General features: G+C 38.4%; 1 protein-coding gene across 50 annotated transcripts in view; it reads right to left on the minus strand.

Moving 5' to 3' along the window:
• The window catches only part of PTPRD (protein tyrosine phosphatase receptor type D), a 2,336,513-nt gene that overhangs the window by 56,491 nt on the left and 2,259,419 nt on the right, over positions 1-20,603 (minus strand). For all 50 annotated transcript variants that reach the window (XM_078368970.1, XM_035293431.3, XM_078368938.1 and 47 more), the window contains 3 exons: positions 13,540-13,715; positions 1,183-1,302; positions 520-674 (listed from right to left, as the gene is read on the minus strand). In XM_078368970.1, coding sequence (XP_078225096.1) covers positions 520-674; positions 1,183-1,302; positions 13,540-13,715 — 451 coding nt within the window. The remainder of the gene's footprint in view (positions 1-519; positions 675-1,182; positions 1,303-13,539; positions 13,716-20,603) is intronic.

Genomic DNA, 20,603 nt, shown 5'->3' on the forward strand with positions numbered 1-20,603 from the left:
CAAATTAGTGATTTGTTATATGAGACTTGATATTACTAATATACAGAAGGCATCTTTAAGCAGTAAGATAGTCTCCCTAATGCTTATATAATTATTTTGTCCAGTAATTATTTTTGTTCAGTACTTTTTCCCTATAAATGGTAAAAAGGTGTATCAGTCCAGCCCACAAGAACTTAACATTATAAATTTGATTTTAAGAGTATTCCTCCACATATCATTTTTTGTTTTACATATTTATAGCCATGTACACACTTAATTTTGTGTTTCTTTTTACTGGGAAAAGACAATAGCGATGGGCCACAGCTGCTTACTCTCTCCAGGGGAAATGAGCATCTATGTCAAATCCATCCTCTTGATGTTAGCATAGGCCTCATTTGACCAAAAGAGAGCTGTATTATTTATAAAGGCATTTTCTATCCCAGAACGTCATGAATTTGTAAAAAACATCCAATGAGGCACAATTTAGCTTTCTGTTTCCTCAAAAACCTCCTGACTGCAAGTGAAACAAATGCTTCTTACCTGCAGTGCACAACCATCGGACCAGCGTCTGGAGGGTTACAGGTTTTGACTCTACGTAAGAAAGCTAGAAAAGGTGTAGGGTGTTCTGGAACGCCATGATCAGGCCAGGCGGTGAACTGGAATTGTCTCACTTCTCTCTTCTCACTGGAACCATTCTGTGAAGTAGGAATATCAGCTGAAATTCTGTTTTCCCAGCCTCAGGTGGTAATGATGAATAACAGGGAAGAAGTAATGCTAAAATATGCTATCTTAATTCCTTTCTCCCATCCTTTGGGAAGACACAATCGTTGGAGGTATAAACCCCAAGCTATTTGTAAATGACAAATATTTGTTCAGGAAGACAAAATTCTAAGGTGAGAAGCATTATATTTCTCAGGTTTAACTACCAGGAGAGCTCCTATCACATTTATTTTACAGGAAGAACTAGTTCTTCTTCATCTATTCTTCATTGGCTGAAACTTTCATTCAGAGCAAGAGTTTTATATTTACTGATAAATCGCCGACAAGAAGAAAAATGGCTGATAACGGAAGATTTATTGCATTCCTCACCGCTGCTGTTGGGATCAAGATTTAAGTAAAGCCTTAAGAGATCTGATTTCTCAAAAGAAGCTTTCTTTAAACAATAGAGAGGGGAAAGGGAGGAGAAAAAGATAAAAAGCAAACCTTATAAAGTGCAAATGTTCGAACACAATATGTGGCCAGCTCCACGGTATCAAGGAGCGTTACTTGAACCAGTCCATGGGTTTCAGTGCCTCTACTGGGCCAATACTGGTCACACTTCACCTACAAGAAACAAGTGACACATTCAGGGCAAATGCTCATCAATTTCTCTATTAACTTTACTTTGAGTTGCTGTGGAAGGAAAACAGCTTTTCTGCATTTCATTTTATGTTGATCTTTTTCTGGCATGCATTTTTGTTATCCCAATATATGTAAATTACTGCTCTGAGGCCAATATAAACCACATTTTTCAAACTGGTAGGAATACTAAACAGTAACAGATTCAATTTTCCTGGAGGAAAATAAGTTGCAGATCGTTGCTGGGTAAAATACAGAGAGAAGGATTTGAAACTTCAGTGTGGCTGAAAAGAAAACAAATTTATCCTGGGATAGACGTTATGAATCGCATCAGGAAGATGACACTTGGGCATTTAAACTACATGGTAAGATGGTTAGTGTTAATTCATCAAGATTTAAAAGGCACAAGATATTTCATCTTGAGCTATCACAACTTCCAAATATGCTTGTTTAAAGAAAAGTAGAAATAATTGGAAAATCTATCAACGTATAATAAGCAGCATAAGCATGTGCTTTTTTTAAAACACAAGATAAATGTTATTTGTATCCAAAGCAAATTAAACCTATAATGTCTACAGGGAAAAGAGCTGTCTGCTCTTTAAAAAGAGTCTCAGAGGGCCATACACTAACATTACAAAGTTTAAATAATTTAAAATTCATTCAAGATGAATACTCTACAATTTCTTTGTGGAGTGGAACAAAAACATAACAAAGTATTCAACCTAATTAGTTTAACACACAACAAAGAATAATTCCAAGTCTGCAGTAAGCCTCAAATTTACTGAATGAGTCTGTGGGACATTAAAAAGTATAATGAAAAATAACAAACACAGCACTATATTTTTGTACTAAGGCCATAGATCAGACTATATTTACCCTTTCTATCTCAGATTCCTTTTTTAATGGGAGTAATTTTTAAGAGAAGCCAACTGAAATGCATTTCTCTAGGTAAAGAAAGCTCCTAGAAGTATTTTACAAAAGAGAATACACCTTTCTATTTGAAAAAGAAAGAACAGAAAATCACAATCTTTGGATTTAAACAAAGGCAATAAAGCATTATTATTATAGACTAGAAACTTTTTGGTCCAGCGAATAGACAAGACAAGAAAAGCGTTTTACTCAACAATTATGTAGTAAGCCAGATATTAAATTCACAAGGTTTGATTCCTATGTCTTGATTTCAAGTTTGAGACCACACAAACATCATCTTTTTAATGAAAACAAACAAAAATGGTTCACAATGAGACAAAACTTTTGTCTTAATAAATTAAAAAGTACTTTGTGTGTTTTCTAGTTGCACAGTTGTACAAAACCAGTCTTCTGTGTTTCTTATTTTCCTTTTTTTTTTTTGAGATGGAGTCTCGCTCTGTGGCCAGGCTGGAGTGCAGTGGCGTGATCTTGGCTCACTGCAACCCCCGCCTCCTGGGTTTAAGCGATTCTCCTGTCTCAGCCTCCCAAGTAGCTGGGACTGCAAGAGCACACCATCAAACCCAGCTAATTTTTTTGTATTTTTAGCAGAGACGGGGTTTCACTGTGTTGGCCAGGATGGTCTCAATCTCCTGACCTCATGATCTGCCCACCTCGGCCTCCCAAAGTGCTGGGATTACAGGCGTGAGCCACTGCGCCCAGTCCCCTGTGTTTGTTATTTCTATCATTTGTCCGTACTCAAAGAGATAACAACACAGGGAAAGAACAATTCTTGAAGGAGAATACTGACGTAGAGTGACCAGGCATGGGCATCGCTATATGTTCTTTCACCATCAGCTAAACCCAGGTCACAGCAGACATATGTAGCAGAAGCTACCATCTGAACAGAACCAATATTACATAAGTAGTCATGATTTAGATGAGAAAGAAAAAAACCACAAAAATTATGTTAAAGGCTTTGTTTTAAACCATGAAATAGATGTCAAGTTGACGTCTCCCAGCAGAGGACAAAAAAGTAACTTTGGAGACCTCATATTGTCATATGAGAAGATGTCAACAATATATTGAGTTAAAGATTCAAGAGAGAACTTCAAACTCATCATTTAATAGTTTCAGCTGGATAGCAAACCTTTCAATTGAAAATAAACGAATCAAATCCCTGAGGACAAATATCACTATGATGTGCACTAAACAGCACTTGAATGCAACAGAACGTTGCACATTAACAGCACATTAATGCAACAGTGCAGCCAGTTCAATGCACTGAACCAAATTCAACATAATTATATTTCAGAACTGGGACTTGGTTACACTTAGACCTTTCAGTGAGGTAAGAAGAAGCTATGAAGGAAAGAATGAGAAGCCAACCTTTACATAACTTTTGGAAAAATCACTCCATTATTTAATGACTCTCCATCTACAAATCTGCTCCATACCTAAGAAGCAGGAAAAACTAAAATTATCCTAATTTTTCCATTTCTCTTAATAAGTTTGAAACTGCAGCTCTGATTGGCTTAGACTCTGACCTGTTTAGAAAAAAAAAATCACAAAGCATTACTATAAGCAGTAAAAGCTGTGAAAATTTCTAGCTAAAAGAAGAAAAAAGTTGCTTTTGTACCCAATTTGAATAATGCACTTTAATCTTATTATTTACCAAGAGAAAAATAAATGTTTCAAACCCAACTGCAAAAATCAGGAGCAATTTTTTAAAGTGGATTTATTTAAATATTACCATTTTCTCTCAGGAAATATTTCTCAAAAGGATCTTATGAAAAATAAATACCCTAACATGTGAAAATGCACAGACATGGCCTCAGCATTGGGATTAGAAGCTTTCCCTGAGGTTATCTGAATTGCGACAGCAATACATTTTTCCCTTTGCTGGCAAGCACCTCAGCACTTTCTTTCTTGACCTCATTCTTTTAGCAGCCTGCACACCTTCATCTGATTTTGAAGGGCTGAATTTAAGGGCTTAGAGTTACTGACAAATATTATTTTCAGTCTCATCTTTTGCCACATGCTAAATATGATTTCTGATTTCAGCATTGGGGGCAAGTATGAAGTGTAGTGAGAAAAAAAAAGGAGAACAATAGAAATATTTTCACTTTCCTAATTTCTAGTTTTTCTTTCCGAAATTCCTTCACCCTTATCTAATTAGCAAGTGTAAATGAACTGTGTCCATTTTTCTCTCTTACAATGTTTTCCTTTGACAACAGCCCTTCCCCCACTCGGTTTTCCTAAGAATATCTCATAAGGTATTTCTAGAGTTACTGCTTGTTAGGCTTCACACATAAAGCCGACTGTGAGATGAGAAATGAAGGCAGCTCCCTTTGAGTACATAAGAACTAGAAGGCAGGAGCTACTGAATACAAATACCGCTTTTTGCCTTTTTCTATTTGATTGAGAATAGACGGAAGCGGCCTTGAGGACTGATTCATGAAAGGTCGGGCAGAGTCTCCCTGGATGCCTGGAAAACCGCTTCTCTGTTTCCAGGACCAAAGCCTCGCTGCCTCATCTGTAAAATGGGAATAGTATCTCCAGCATTACGGAGCTATTATGGAGATTGAAATGGTGCACCTAAAACACTTACCCCAAACTAGCACAAACAGGCATTCAACAAACACTAGCTATTACTGACTATCAGTTGATGACATTCTGGCCTCAACCCATCAGCCTTATTGACTAACTGGAGGTGTTTTTAAACCTCCTGGTTCTTCAAATAGGTGGTTCTGAGATTCCAAACAATTCCCTTCATCTACCTGCACCCCCATCTCTTCTGAGAGGAGAATGTGTTCAACTCTGAGGTGGAAAAGAAGAACAGCAGAACTTGTCACTTAGGCTGTGGTTTAGAAATATCACCCAGTAACTTTATTTGAAGCTAAAACTGAATGAGACAGTTCAGATTTTTGGCTGAATTTGGGGGGACATTTCTTTTTATTTTCACAAAGCAATTACCCTTAAGTGAAGCTTTCTATAATTCTGAAAAGAACACGTTGATCATTGCTAAATTTATGCTATGGAATTAATTTATTTTACCTTTCTCATGACAAACTATCAAAAATCAAGTTGATGGAATAATAAAACATATTTAAAAGTATTTCTAAAAATCTTGTCAGTGCAAGTATCTCGTAGAAGCTGATCCAGCAGGTCTGCTGAACATGCTTTGGGAGAAAGGCTGTCTCCCATTCTAGGCTCTGTTTACTTTGATATGGCTTATCTTGGGAGTGCTCGGCATATTGTAGGCACTCAATGAATGGTAGCCAACTTTATAATCAATTAACTGTCGTCTAGATTGGCTTATTTTTAAATTGTCTAAAGCTTTCTGAAAACAAAACCTCCTCATCTCAATTTAATAAAGACTTACTGAGCATGGCAACATGGCAAGGCCTCAGAATTTCAACTGTAACAAACTGAAACCTAAAAGGGTTCTGGCATTGCTAATCCAAAATGTATCTGCCACATGGTACTTTGAAAAGTCTGCTTTGGACCAGATTATTTAGCCAAAGAAGGACTTAGAATAGGCAGTAACTGATATGTGGGACACTATAACTTATTGCTAAAAGTGACTGTAAATTCATAGCTAGTAAGTTTGGGCACAGTGGTTGTTTAAGCATGAGCATTCTGTAAGGAATGGATAAGCAGGCTAACATTAGATAACACAAGTCAAAGTTATTTTTGGGGGTGTAGGAAATGCTGGTACCCTATTGTAAATACCCATTTAACAAATGAGACTATAACAAGACAAAGTTTTAGATAATTATCAGAAATTTAAGTGGACAGAAATATTAAATGCTGAACTATTTATTTCTACAGGTTATAATAACTCTTCTGGAAATTTTTAAGACCAGACTGAATACTTGATTTTCCCCAATAAGGACAGAGATCATCTCAGTGATTCTCTTTTAATGACAGTGTAGTTCTCTGCACTCAATCATCATTTGGCTATATCTCCTCCCAACTGGTGGTCGGTCTGTTTTGTGTATTTCCCACTTTTCAGCTATCTTTACTAACCACTACTTAGTAGCGGACAAAGAGGCACTATAATATTTGAAATGAGAATAACATTAAAGCACTTGACCACCAGTACAGCTTTTCATATATACAGCCATAAAGCTAAAAAAATATTCTCAAAATAAACCAAATTATATATCATAAAATTGCCTACCAGTTCACTGAACCATTCAAACACTTTGCAAACTGTTCAGTAATTTATAAAAGTTATTCTCTTTGTTTGGTGTGTCTGCCAGAGGTTGACATAGGGAGCTGCCCTCAACTTTTCGAATGACTTCCCCCCGCTAAATTGAAAGTCATTAAGTCTCAAGTTTCTGGCACTTTGTCCTAACCAGAGCAGAACTGGGAGAGGTACCTCTTTCTCACTGCCAAGTAGCACTTTGATATCAGCTCTTCCCACATGGGTTGGGTCCTACTTTAGCCCTAAACACAAGCACCTGAATGCCCCACATAGGCCTATAGCCACTTCTGCTTCTGCCTTGGTCTTCCCAGCAGTTGCCTTTGACTCCAGTGTCAGCTCTTCTAAACAGTATAATTAGATGACTCAGTGTTGCAGTAAAAAGATAATTTATATGTAGCAGCCAGTATTGATGCATTTCAATATTTTAACAACCAGTACATATTGGGTATTTAGTGGTGGAATATCATCCTTTCTAGACATTCTGTTGATAAAGGACAGAGAAAAAACAAACGTTGGACCCTAAACAACAGTAAACATAGAGATTAATGCCTACGTCTGAAAACCTTAGAAATGAGACTGAATCCAGCACTGGAGAAACACGGACATGAATACAGAGAATGAGAAAGGCTTTGTACAAAGTCATCAGGAGAAAAATTGCATCTCCTCCTCCCATTCCCGCTCTTTACTCAGGCCATGAGAACTCTAACTGGCTTTAAGAGGACTGCTTTGAGCCAGAATCTGTCAGCTGCCTTTCTAAGTAGAGAAAGTGGTGTGGGGAAAGAAGGCAGATAATCCAGAAAGCTAACAGCAAGAAATTGGTGGGTTACTTCTCTTTTATCTGACACTGTGTCTACTGAAAAGAGAAAACCAAGAGTGTGGAACTTGCTAGATAAGGACCCAGACATCCTTCAGATTGCCAACATGAGCATCATTCTTTTTGTTACCAGTGTCCTATTTACATTAAGTATCCACCACTTTCAAAAACAATCCCATACATCATGCCGACTCCAAAGGCAATGTTTGTGCTGCTGGTCCTCAAGTTGCTTAAGGAAGAAAAGCAGTTTCTGTTGCCCTAGATAGGCAGCGCTTTAGGCTGCGGTTAGAGAAATTAAATGTTCAAGGCCTTTGGCGCTTCCAGTTCCATTTGGAAAAGGACACAGACCTGGCATTTGGAAAGCATTTGCTCTCCATTAAACTTACCGAACCTTGACAAACCAGAAGGGCCAGGAATTAGTCTGCCACTGGCCAAGTCTGGGCTTTCCAAAACCGATAACAGCAATGAAAACAATAACACTGCCATTTATAATCTTCAATGGGATTCTGTCAAATTTTAACCTGAAAGGATCTCACAATTTGAAAAGAATCTCAAGCTTGGTTTTATAGGAAAAGAAGAAAATGTTTCACCACAATCTCTTTTTCCACTGCTTCATGCTCAGAATTGCCCTCTTAGCCACAAAACAAAATGTGTATGTGTCTACATCTCACCTTCACTGTGTGCTAGGGGAAATTTAATAAGGTGACATTCAAGGACTGGGGAAGACATAGGAGGAGGAATGAGTGGTTATTAGGTCAGAAGTGTCTCACCAGGCAAATGTCAAGTTCCCTACATTGTTAACAAAGTGAAGTTAACACCAGCCCAGTCCCTTTGTCCTTGACAGCATCTAATCTTCACTCATTAGCACAAACCACAACATTTTAGTAGGGCAGGAATTTTCCCACTATTTGGCCTAAGGTACAACTAACGTCATGATGCACAAAACATTTGATCTGCTTTACTAATGCATGGCATCATCTGTTTTGTATGATTCCCTCTCTGGAAACAGAAAATGAAACTTAAGATAGCTTGGAAACCAAGAATAGAATTCTTCATTTCTAGCCCTATATTTTCACTCTGAATTGACACAGCCCACATTGGGTTACAATAGAAATCATGACCCATTTGACGAGTGTCAAAATTTCACTTCCCATCTCCAACACCTATAACACTAAGAAAGTTACAAACAGCTCTTTAAATGAATCAACCCCCACCATAAAGCCTGCAAGACAAGATTAGCAATGAGTCTCTACAATGGGCAAGGAATGAAGGCAGGCTGGTGAGGTGAAGTGAAAGTCAGATATACTCTAACCCTGACTAAGCCTTTCAACTTCTAACACTAACCAGGATTACTCAAGAACTTTCTAAGCATGAGGCTGATACATTCCCTCTGTGTTCTGTACTTCAAGATGGGAGACAGAGAAGGAGAGAGTCAACAGCTGATAGATAAAGGAAAAAAAGTGCACTTTATAACACACACTAAATTATAATTTAATGTACACTTAAAAAAGCAGACAACTCCCACCTTGGAGATTCCAATTCTGCAGGCAAGGCTGCCAATCATGTGCCCCAGTCATCCACAAATAATATCCTTGGAGTGGAATTCCCAGCTGTATACATTTTACTTTCCCTCCAAGTGCTTCATTTTTTCCAAACTTTTTCCTCCTTCTATGTGGTTGCTCAGACCAATTCGAGTGTGTGCTTATTGGCATGTTATGAAACATGGAAACAATTAGAAACCACATTCTAGGGCACTAGAATGATTTGCTTCAGAATCAATGAACTACGCAGAACTTGAGAGGATTTGGCAATAAAGATGGAAACTGTGGAATAAACCCCACTGATAGTATTTCATATTAGACAGTACAGTCTACAACAGCTTTAAACTGATCAGTGTGTTTCAGGCAGCAATCACGCTTTACCTTCAAAATCTCCAGTTTCTATCATTTTTAAAACATTTCTTTATATGCCCTAATGAAATTCGTATGAAATACTCAACTTAGACTTTTCCTTCAGGGTTGATAGCTGAATGTACACCAGGCCAAGAGTCTTCTCAGTTAAGTTTGGGATTGTTTAAAGGCTACATGTGAAGGGTAGTAATGGCATTTGAAAATCAAAGAACTCATGTTTTCAAGCAATCAACTTAAGTCTTAAGTCATACTTCACACTTAAAAGGGTTTCTTTAGCCATGCAAATACTAAGAATGATCAGTTCTCAAAAAAGATGAAAGGGAAACTTCTAACACCTGCTAAGGAACCCAGCAGCTTTTTGTCTCAGTGAGCTGTTCTAACTCACCAAATGTATTAATACAAGTGCTGTTGATAAAACTCAGATCTGAGTGACAACTTAAGAGTGAACCAACCAGGCATGTGCTGGCTCAAGCCTGCAATCTAAACACTTTGGGGGCCAAGGTGGGAGGACTGCTTCAGGCCAGGAGTTTGAGAACAGCCTGGGCAACAAAGTGACAGCGTAGCCGCTACAAAAAAATTAAAAATTAGCTGTGGGTGGTGGTGAGTGTCTGTAGTCCCACATGTTTAGGCACGATGGCTTGAGCCTAGAAATTTTAGATTACAGTGGAGTATGATCATACCACTGCATTCCAGCCTGCACAACAGAGTAAGACTGTCTCTAAAAGAAAAACAAAATTGCATGAACCAGGCTGAGGCAAAACAGAAAGCTTGAAAAGAGAGATGGGCTCGAAGGCAGGAGAATTCCCTAGTCCCATAAAATAACCAAAACAGTGGAGAGCGAATTAAAACTGAAGCATAAGGAAACATATCTTCAGTGACGGTTATCACTACATGTAACCCTTGTCTATGTCCCTTATGATTTTCATGTTGTATTACAGTCAGTGTGGCAGCCAGAATGTTCTATTTTGGTCTGTTCCCTCACTGATCTCCCTTCTGGAGATCCTGTCCTGGGGAAAACCAAGTGGAAAAGAATCTCATGGTCTGAGCTCTACTCTCCTCTTGACCAAAACGCATGGATGTGCCACACTGGGAAATGCGGGCAGAATTAACTATGTTCGGTGACTTGGAGGGGTTGGTATTAATCGTCAACCACAAAGAAACAAACTCTTTTCATGTGGGAACAAAGACTGAGTTACTTGGAGGCCATCCTTTGGGGAAACTGAAGTTGTCACTGTAAACCCCCCAACTGCTTTATTGAACAATACCGCTTAAGACTCAATGAGCCACCTTGCCACCTCCTTTATCTCAGTCAATACCCATAATCACCCTTCCATGCCATCTAATAAAAGAAAAAATGAGAATCTGAGGAGTCAAGTAAACTTTCTCATTGTCACACAGCTAGCAGGGACTAGAGTTGGCATTTGAACTCAGACATCTGACTGCAAAGTGCCGTACTTGGAACTGTCCCGCAGCTGTCCTCTCTCATGGTGGTAACCACATGCAGTCTTGTATAATATCAAGCTGTCTTCTCTTTTTCATCCCTCTTCCCTGTTGCAAATCTATGGTCAGTGGCATCTAGCATACTTCTAATTCACAGAAGCGTTTACAACACGTACACGTTTTCTTCATGTACCAGGGGAATAAAGATTATTTTAAGAACCTGAGCCTTAATATAAATAATAACATTTCAAGCTTCAGCTCTTAGAGAGGTAATTTGTTTAAACTACCTGGACCGCCTTCCTTTATGAGGAAGCCTCTTATAGCCTCATAGCGGCACTTCCCCTTATAGGGCCGGGCTAGTTCAAATGTCTGCTTTGAAGCTGGCTGCTGGGAATTGAGAATTCACTGAGTCCCGAGGTCACCATGTTCCTAAAGTCTGGAGCTATAGATTTCATTAACAACTCACTCCTTATTTATAACATTGTTTTTAAAGTGAAAGCCACTTCAAGCTCTTGTTTGGGAATACAGGAATGGCTTCCCCTTTCTTCTGGCTACTTTAAGTAAAACAGCAACTGTACAGGGAAAGAGTGACATGGGAATAATGGGAGGGAGGAAGATGGAAGAGCAGATGAGATAAAATGAGGCTCCAGCGCTGTGTTAAATCTCACCAGGACATTTGGTCATTTAGTCCCAAGTGTTCTAGACTGGAGAACAAAGGGCTTTTGGGCCTTGGGGCCTGGGTCTCCTGTGTAATGTCAGATTGATGGTGGCTGAGATTCCCCAACCACCTACTGGCTTATGCAGGTCATCATAAGTCTGGGTACACGCTGAACCACTACAGAATAAAAATCACGAGACAGCATTTTAATTGGCCTCCTTAGGCCATTTAACAAAGGAGAAAGCTAACCTGCAAGAGCAAAGAGTAATTAATGAAGGGAGCAAACAGAGGTTCATTTAGCAACTTCCAAATAAGTTCCTCTGGCTGAGGGGGGTTGGGAGGGAAGGTAGCCTGCAACAGAAAGATAAACTGTAGGTATTTAAGTCACAGTACCTTCCGCCAAGAACTGCTCATTACCATCAGATGTTGCAGTGGCAGTAGGGCCAGTTAGAACTAACTTTATTATTAGAAGCAATTAGGGAGAAAAGGGGCAGAATTTCATTTGGTTATTTCAAAACAAGTTTCTGTGCACAGTTTAATGAAGGCCTGCAGTGTCAAGATAAAATGTGTGTTTTACTGCAAACAGCTTTTGCAAATGACTGCTTGTTACCAGCAGTTATCTCCAGGCAGAACAGACCTGGTAGGTTGGATTTACATGCGTGCCATAATACAATAGTTCAGCTGTCTCAGCTTCACAGAAGTGTCAACAGGCAGTATGGCCTGATGGTGCAGCATGTGTGTTCTGGAGCCAGACTGTCTGTCTTCAATTCCTATCCCTGACTTTGGTAGCTGAATTACCTTAGGTAAACTTTCTGTACTTTTCTGGGCCTCAGTGTACTCATGGGTAAACTGGAGGTCACAGTAGTGTTTCTTGTAATGTTAGATATTGTTATAGTTATTAAACATTATATCCAAGGATTGCTTGAAAGGAGAGTTGTTTTCAAAGAAAGTGCTTGTTATATAGGAGTTACCTTAAGTATAAATTGATACCAGATCTATTTACATCTTTTGAATGGGGTTTGCATGTAAAGTATGACAGTTGTTTTCAGAGTCTGTCATTTTTATCTTAATTCCCTTTTGAGACAATATTTCCACATCTCTATATAATTCAGATGTTTTGAAATGACCTAATTGCTTTTTGGGCTTGCTAAACCAACCATATATCACTGCTTTTGATTGCCCACCTTTGAGGTTACAGTTGTGGCTTTTTAATATTTTTTTTATGTCTGAGCTTTCCCTTATAAATCTCTTGGGCAGCTTTTAAATTGTCCCTCATATACACACCTAGGTGCAGAGAAACTGCCATGTATTGGGCTTAGAAGAACATTTATAGGACCTCAACTCTCACGTAGTACATAGGGACTCAGGCTTTCTTTCTTTTAAATATCCTTTCTGAAACTATTATAACCATAGTAAAAGAGACCTTTCACTTGCGGTTTCAAATTCTGCCTTGAATGTCCTCAACACTTCAATGGAAGTGTCTGCTATCTTCAATGAAGTTTCAGAGACCCCTTCATTAAATTCTCAAAGTTAAAAGGTTGATTTTCTTTGGATGGCTACAATATGTACACATGTACTCAGGAATATGGTACACCGCTTACCCATTATTTTCTAGTCTTTCAGATCAACAGCATATAACTAATGTGCCATGCACCATAATATTGGACCCATATGATGAATAAAACTCTTTTCTTAGACATTACCAAGCAATGACTCCATTATTAAAATCTACTCGTTTTGGAGAAGTTTAAATTAGCAAAGTGCCCGCTATGCATTTATGTGTTTTTTCAGCCGTGTATTCAGCCACATCATTTTTCCAGCTGCCTTGATTTAATTTATACTAATGCAAATAATTTAAGAGACTCTTGCACAGAATTTAAGTCTTACACTGCAGATTACAAGAAAGAAAAAGCTGACAATAATGGAAGTACATATTGGTAAGATTCTCCTCAAAACCCGTGGGTTCCTGTTCAATGGTGTTTTTGAAAGAGGTTCATGCTAATATTTATTTTCTCTAAGCAAGTTTTCTATTCTTGTGAATAATCCTTTCTTTTCCTTTAGCAACCACATACATCATAACAGGGGAGAATTTCTTTTTTGAAAAGACCCAGAAGACTTATAAAGAATGGTTTAATTAGAGTTGTTGATGCCCATTCACAATTAGTATCTGTTACAAAGTTAAGCCTTAGGGAAAGGTTAGATTCTGAACAGAATAAAATATGCAACATACAGAATCTGAGGGAAAATTTTTAAATGGAAAGAGGTGGATACTTATGCTTACCCTTGATCTTTCTTCTAGTTTCGTCATCATGACAACTGTGGCACTCCGTTGCTCCCATATCATTCTCCAAAAGTCCCCAAATGTTTCGGGGAGAGATCCCTGTGTTGCAATATAGGCATTTTGTTTCCTATAGCCATCTATGTAGTTGGCATTCACGTAGTCACTTCCTGGGATTCCTGGAAAACAAGGAGCATTATTCAACCAGGTGAGCACATCACAAGTGTAAATAGCCTGGGACATGACCTAATGGCAGTGCTAGCTTATTGTTCCATCTAACACTAGAGGAGTCACAATATATTGAAGGTAGAATTTTAAGCGAGATTAAAAACATCCTATTAGAACCATCATGTTAAAAAAAATGTATGCAAACAAGTTTCAGGTCTTTTTAATATGACAAAGAACAAAACATAGAACAGATGGTTCACAGAAAGCCTTTTCTCTCACTGGTTGTCGGTTTTCTCTGCTGCACCGGCAAAAAAAAAATAGTTTGCAAAGAACAATAAACAATCTGGTAACATTCCTCACCCATGTGCTTCCCCATTCCCAGACAAAAACTAGATAAAAGAAGGCCCGAGTCTGAAAATGCCAGGGTGGAACACACCATAATAGTGAACCATTCTTTGTAGATTTAGTTAACAGGAAACTCATATGTAAACTCATTTAATTTTCACAATAACTTTATGCAGTAAGTCCTGTCATGATTATCCTTTTAGAAAGAAGAAAACTGAGGTGCAAAGAAGTTTAAAAAAGTGAGCAAAATGCTCAAGTTGGTAGAGTCAGGTTTAATCATAGACTAGTTATCTGCATTTTTATCTCTGTAAAATACTGCTTCTCATTTAAAACTCGTGATTTGTTTTAAGCAGTACACGAACATCTTGGATTAGGATAAATGCCTCCTAACTGGAAGTCCAACTTTTTCTTTTGTCCTCTCCAGCTCGTTCTCCATCTAACAGGAGAGCAATTTTAAGAAATTTATTTCAGACACTGTAGTGTCTTCAAACCCAACAATGGCTTCCCCTCATACTCCAAATAAAATCCAAACTCTGAACACTGCTTACAAAGCTCTGCAACTTCCCAGACTCATCTCACTCCACTCACCTCCTTGCCTTTGAAACTCTAGACGCTGGCCTGCTTTAGCTATTAGAAAACATTTATTTCCTTCCTTAGCTCAATCCATATCCCAGAATATACTGTCTCGTTCCCATCATAAAACACCTAGCCTCCATCCCAGAAGGCCTGCCCTGGAGTACCCTGATATAGCAGAACTCCCTTGAAGACCCTTTATACTATTGATTACAGGTTGTAATTATCACCTTGTTTGTTAATTTGCTTATTGCCTATTTTGACCATGTCTCTTTTATTCACCTTTGCTACCCCAGTGACAAAAAAGAGTAAATAATCTGCCCCAGTGCCAACATTTAACAAGTAGCAGAGATATAATTTAATGTAGATACTGTGATTTACAGCCTAGTTTTCCATCAGCACATGCCTTTAAGACAGACAGAGGCAAATCTGAGCTTCTTCCAAGAAGAGTAGCCACAGTGAATAATGGAATCAAAGCTACTCCATATGGGAAAGAATGTATATTATAGCCTAGCAAAGGAAATGATAGGAATTGGGGATGAGAGCTGCCTGTGAGAATAAGAAGAGAGGTTTAGATTTACTCTGTTGAGTTCCAAGTTTTAAATTCTGAAGGATATAACTACAGAGACATGGATTTCATTTCTAAGACAATAAAGCATTTTCAAATGGCCAGAATCAAAAAATGAGTAAATTTGCTTGGAAGGTAATGAGTTGGCTATCTCTAGCGGGGAACAAGCACGTTATGGGAATATCCGTATGATAGTGGAGGTAGCACTAGAACTTCTGCACAATCCGTCTATCGTTGGAAATATGAGTCTTGAGTTATGGGGTAACTGTTTTTTTTCTTTATAATGAAACCTATGTTCCCAAGCTAAAATTGTCAGATTGCACTGATTGCCACTTGCAGTGACTTTGACTGCTTTTCTGATTCCAGTTGTAAAGCTGATTCTCTCAAGAAAGGTAATGAAAGTCAGATGGAAACTACTGCACTCTGAGATGAACACATGGATATGGGATACCACCAGCATTAGCTGAAAAGCCTTTTGAGCACAACTTGAAATGCACGGTTGGTTGTAACATTATTCATCTATTACAGCTACTCAAGAAGCAGTTGGGGTTTTGGCAGCCCTTTGTTGATAAAGATCCTATTCCTCCCCAACACCAGATTATTGTAGATTCAAATGACAGTTTAAATAAAATTCTCAGGTTACAAACATGGGGAAGAACACACATCTTACATATCCATAGGATTTAGTTCTGAGCCAAGAATGAATCCATCTAACAGGAAAAACCCACCTTCTAAATTTTAATTTAGCATTAAAGAACTGATAAAAAGGATTCTGGCTAAGGGCCTCACTCAGCTGCCAGTATACAGAAAACTTTTTTCCAAGAAAAATCAAAATGGAGAAATCTGGGCTAAATGACTCAGAAAATGCATCAACTAGGCCCTTTGCCACTTCCCCCCTTATCAAGGAAAACAAATGTGTCTGAATGATGCATCTGAGGACAGAGAAGATGCACATGAGAATCATTCCCAAAGACAGGGAATCAGACCCACCCACCCTCTTTGTGTAAATACTAATCAGTTATTATGTAATAAACTGGGTTTTTTTTTACATACTGCTCAAGTTTGAATAAAAAATTCTTTTTGTTTTACAAGGAGGGGATAGGCTGCTACTGAATAATGGTTGTACTTCCCAGGATAAGAATACAAAAATGTTGCCTGATGACTACGAGGCACCAGGGTTTCATAATATCACTAAATGCTTTAAGAATTTAGGAATTGGGCCAAGTGTGGTAGTTCATGCCTGTAATCCCAACACTTTGAGAGGTTGAGGCAGGAGGTTCACTTGAGCCCAGGAGTTTGAGCCAGCCTGAGCAACATGGTGAGACCCTGTCTCCTCAAAAAATAAGAAATAAAAAATTAGGCTGGCATGGTGGCTCATGCCTATCATATCAACACTTTGGGGAGGCTGAGGCAGGAAGATTTCTTGAGAACAGGACATGACAAGCCTGGGCAACATGGCAAAAAAGACCCTGTCTCTACAAAAACTAAAAAATTGGCTGGATATGGTGGTGCACGCCTGTAGTCCCAGCTACCTGGGAGTCTGAGGTGGAAAAATCATTTGAGTCCAGGAGATCAAGGCTGCAGTGAGCCATGATTGTACCACCATACTTCATCCTGGACAACAGAGCAAGACTGTGTCTCAAAGAAAAAGAAAGAATTAATATTTTGAAAAATAGGTAATTGAAAATAAAATCGAATACCTGGTAAAGCAAATTATTAAGCCAATGCTTTATATCCTGAAAACAATGCTGAGGCTCCTTTTATATTTTGATACCTATTTGTTAGAAGGTAGTACATGGAAAGAAAGCCTTTTTCTGGCAAATCTCTTTATCCACTCTGGTGAAAGACATTTCAGGTAAGTTCTCTCTCACAGGTCCTCTGCAATGTGGAGATGTGAGAGATGGTTATGTTCTCCAGAAGCTCTAAGATCTAATGAGTCCTGTATTCATAAAGCCCAATATAACATACTGAGCAGAAAGATGAAGGAGAAAAATTTTTAGAAAGGATGGTGGCTTGTCCTAAAAATATTAACCCCAGATTGGAAGCTGAAGTTAATCAGAAGTCCATTTCAAGTAGATGAAACTGGTTTTTAATGTGACATATTTAGAAAGACTTTTCAACCAACACTGTGAAAATAAACAATATGCTGCTTTCCAAATGTTTTGGTGCCATGAAATGCTTCTTCAGTAGTTCTTGATTAGGATGCTTCTGCTGGAAGGCTGGATCTACAATATTCTTTCACTTTTTGAGGGTGACTTTCTCTAAGTAGTGCATATTTGTTTATTTAATTTTCAATTCCCTGCCTTTTCCAAAAAATGATTTGCTCCTGCTAATGCAACATTAATCACAGTGCACTTCTAATCCAAGAGAAGTGTGTGGGAATTAATTGAATTCCGTTGAGATTATGAAGGATGGAAATGTAACTAGAAATGTAGTACTGAAAGAGTATAGAATTGCTATAAATTAGGTGATTGCTTTTCATTCTTGGTCCAGGAGCTCTTCCTCCAATACTAGAATAACAGTGCTTGATTTGTTTTTTGGGTTATCTGTTTGTTTTTTTTTTTCGGTTGGGGAAGAACTTATTAAAACAACAGGAAAATGACAAAGATGTTTGCTTGTTGCTCTTCATAGGCAAAATCTTAAAAGAGACTGGCCCTGCTGCAGAAACTCTATCTTGGATTCAGTTGGTCTTAGAACAGTTTACATCTAAGACTGGTTTTTCCCTAGGAGTCCGCAGCTCCTCTGCATTTATAACACGGAGTGGGTTTTCATGATTTCTCAGCACTGTTTCATGTGCATTCTCTAATTAATAAGTCATGTCAATAGTTCTGACGCCATAAATAATTGTTTATCCTTCTAACCTTATACATGAGAAACCTAAGGCTAGACCCTCTAACATCATATTCCATCAACATGCCCCATTAAAGTGTATTTCCTTAGCTAAGCTAATGAACTGTTCTTTCTTGTGCATTTAAAAATATTACTTACCTGCTTTATACTGGGTTTCTGTGTTTTGGGCTAACTAAACCTGGAGCTATAAACACAAGCCTGTAAAACCAGCAGAGACTGCGATAGGTGAATGATTGGTAGAGCTGTGCTTCTGTTGTTCTTCATGCACAACAAGCCAAAGCAAACAGCTATTTGAACAGAAATAGGCAAGTTTTAGGTTCTCATTTTATTTGCTGTTGATTGCTAGTTACAGTTTCATTGGAAAAATGAGTCTGGACATAGACTTTGAATAATTGGGCCACGTGGATTTTTTAAAACCACCAAGAAGAAAAAAAACACCCAACTTGCTGTGCATTTGATTTTTAAAGTCAGAAGATAATTTGATTTGAAAAAGTATCTCTTGTTGAAGAGGTGTTGTTAATGATAAGGGGTTTGTAATAAAGCCTTAAGCCCTGATATTAAGTGAAAAAGCAGGGTGCAAAATGGTACATGAATTATTTGTGAAGTCAAGTAATCCTAAGGGGAAGGTTCACAATTTTGCATCACATTACACTGTAGGTAAAGTTGTGTGTGCATTTTAAAGTCTTGGAACAATACCGAGCACTTGGTAAGAATTTAGAGAAACTGACCAGGAAACTTGGACTCAGTCTAGGGCTGTCTAGGGCTGCTGGTAGTTTACTCTGTGACCTTTGGCCAGTTACTCAACTTGTCCAGACCTGTAATTGCTTATTTGCTAAACAAGGCGTGCTGGACAAATTGATTCCCTCAAGCCCTTTTGAGTTCTAAAATAAGGTGTCTCTCTGTGCTATTCTTAACCTTCTTGGACTTGGAAATCTCTGTGAAGTTATTTTAAGATAAATAGAGGCTTTGTGTCTCTCAGATTAGGTAGGAATGCACTCTGATGCTCTTTCAAGCAGACTCCTATTGCTTCTACCTTTGATGTGCTGAGATGAGATTTTTCAGTGAGGCTGCTGCTTCATAGCTTGACTGGAAACTGATGGAGCAAAAAATAAACAAAAAACAAGAGGAAGTAGTGGTTCTAGTTGGTCTGTCCATGGAAAGAAGCTCGCCTTGGACTTTCAGGGGTGAGATAACTACAAGGCAGCCTTGGAGGGAATCCCACCGTGGCTCCAAAGGATGCTGCTGTGCTACAGAGATGGAGATGCATGTTCAGCTGAGCAACTTCCTCTGCTCCAATTCACAATTTGGCTTCAAATCCCAGGTACTTTTGTTTACTTTAAGTTCTACAGATCCCTAATGAAGTAAGGACTGTGTCCAAAAGAAATTGCTTTTTGGTAAACCAGTTTGTTTTGTGTTTTAAGACAGAGGTACTCAAGACCCAATAGAGCACAAAAGTTACCTTTTATTTGGTAAATAATGTCCCCACCTCTACTCTAACTAGAAAGCATTACAACATTGTATTGCTGGTTAAGACCTAGAATGCAATTTTTACAACTAACAATGTGGCAAAAATGTTTACTTTGCCATCACCATCAAAACTAGAAAACAGAAAATAGAAAAACAAAATCTAATAAAACTTACCAAGTAAACTGATTTAATTCTAAAGGCCACAGGCCTTTTCCCCCACCCTTTACTTGCACAATGACAGCCATCCATGGCTACATCAGACCTGGTGACATGAAGGATTCTTTTTGCAACACAGAAAATAAAGCAAACATTTATTGCAAAGACACAGTCTACTATTTGCCAGGGTATCCCCTGATATAGCTGCAGTCTTTTCATGTTTCTATAAAACACATACATTTTTTTAAAAAAAGAATGCCTTGTTCTGTAGGCATCATAGCTCAACCCCACAGTGAGCTAATGGAGAAACAGATGATATTCAGAGTATATCAACCCAACCTGCAACTCCTTATTCATGTATGTCTTCCTCAACTTGATTTTCCATACCGCCACACTGCTGAGGAGGCTAGGTTTTGGGAATGGACACAGGAAAGTAGACGGGTGATTGAGCTGGCTTTGAATACACTGCAAGATCAGCAACATGAGTTGGGGAATTATCATCACCTGTGATGGAGAGGCATGCTTTATGGTTAGATAGCAACTTGCCTTAAAATAAAGCGATGTTAGGCCACTGAAGTGTACCTTTTCAGCCACATCATCGAGTTGTGGTCCAATTAGCTTATACTAATAAGGGGGCAATAATTATAGAGGTTCACCAAGCAATGAAGTAGTCACACTCAAGCATGAGACATGGCTACAGAAGCTCTGGGTGTAGGAAACACTCAGAGGCTCAGTCTTCTCATCACTAATATGAATATCATGATTAAAAAGTCTTGGAACCAACACCTCTGTGAGAATTAAATCAATTAATACATCGGAAATTTCCAAAATGTCATATGGATTTTAGTTATTATTATGATTGATGTAATAAACACAAATGGAAAAAGTCTGCTTATTCTTAAATACTGATAAAAAGTAATTCCAAATCTGGAAGGCCCCT

This window comes from Callithrix jacchus, chromosome 1 (assembly GCF_049354715.1).
Source record: "Callithrix jacchus isolate 240 chromosome 1, calJac240_pri, whole genome shotgun sequence".
In the NCBI taxonomy this organism is placed as follows: Eukaryota; Metazoa; Chordata; class Mammalia; order Primates; family Cebidae; genus Callithrix; species Callithrix jacchus.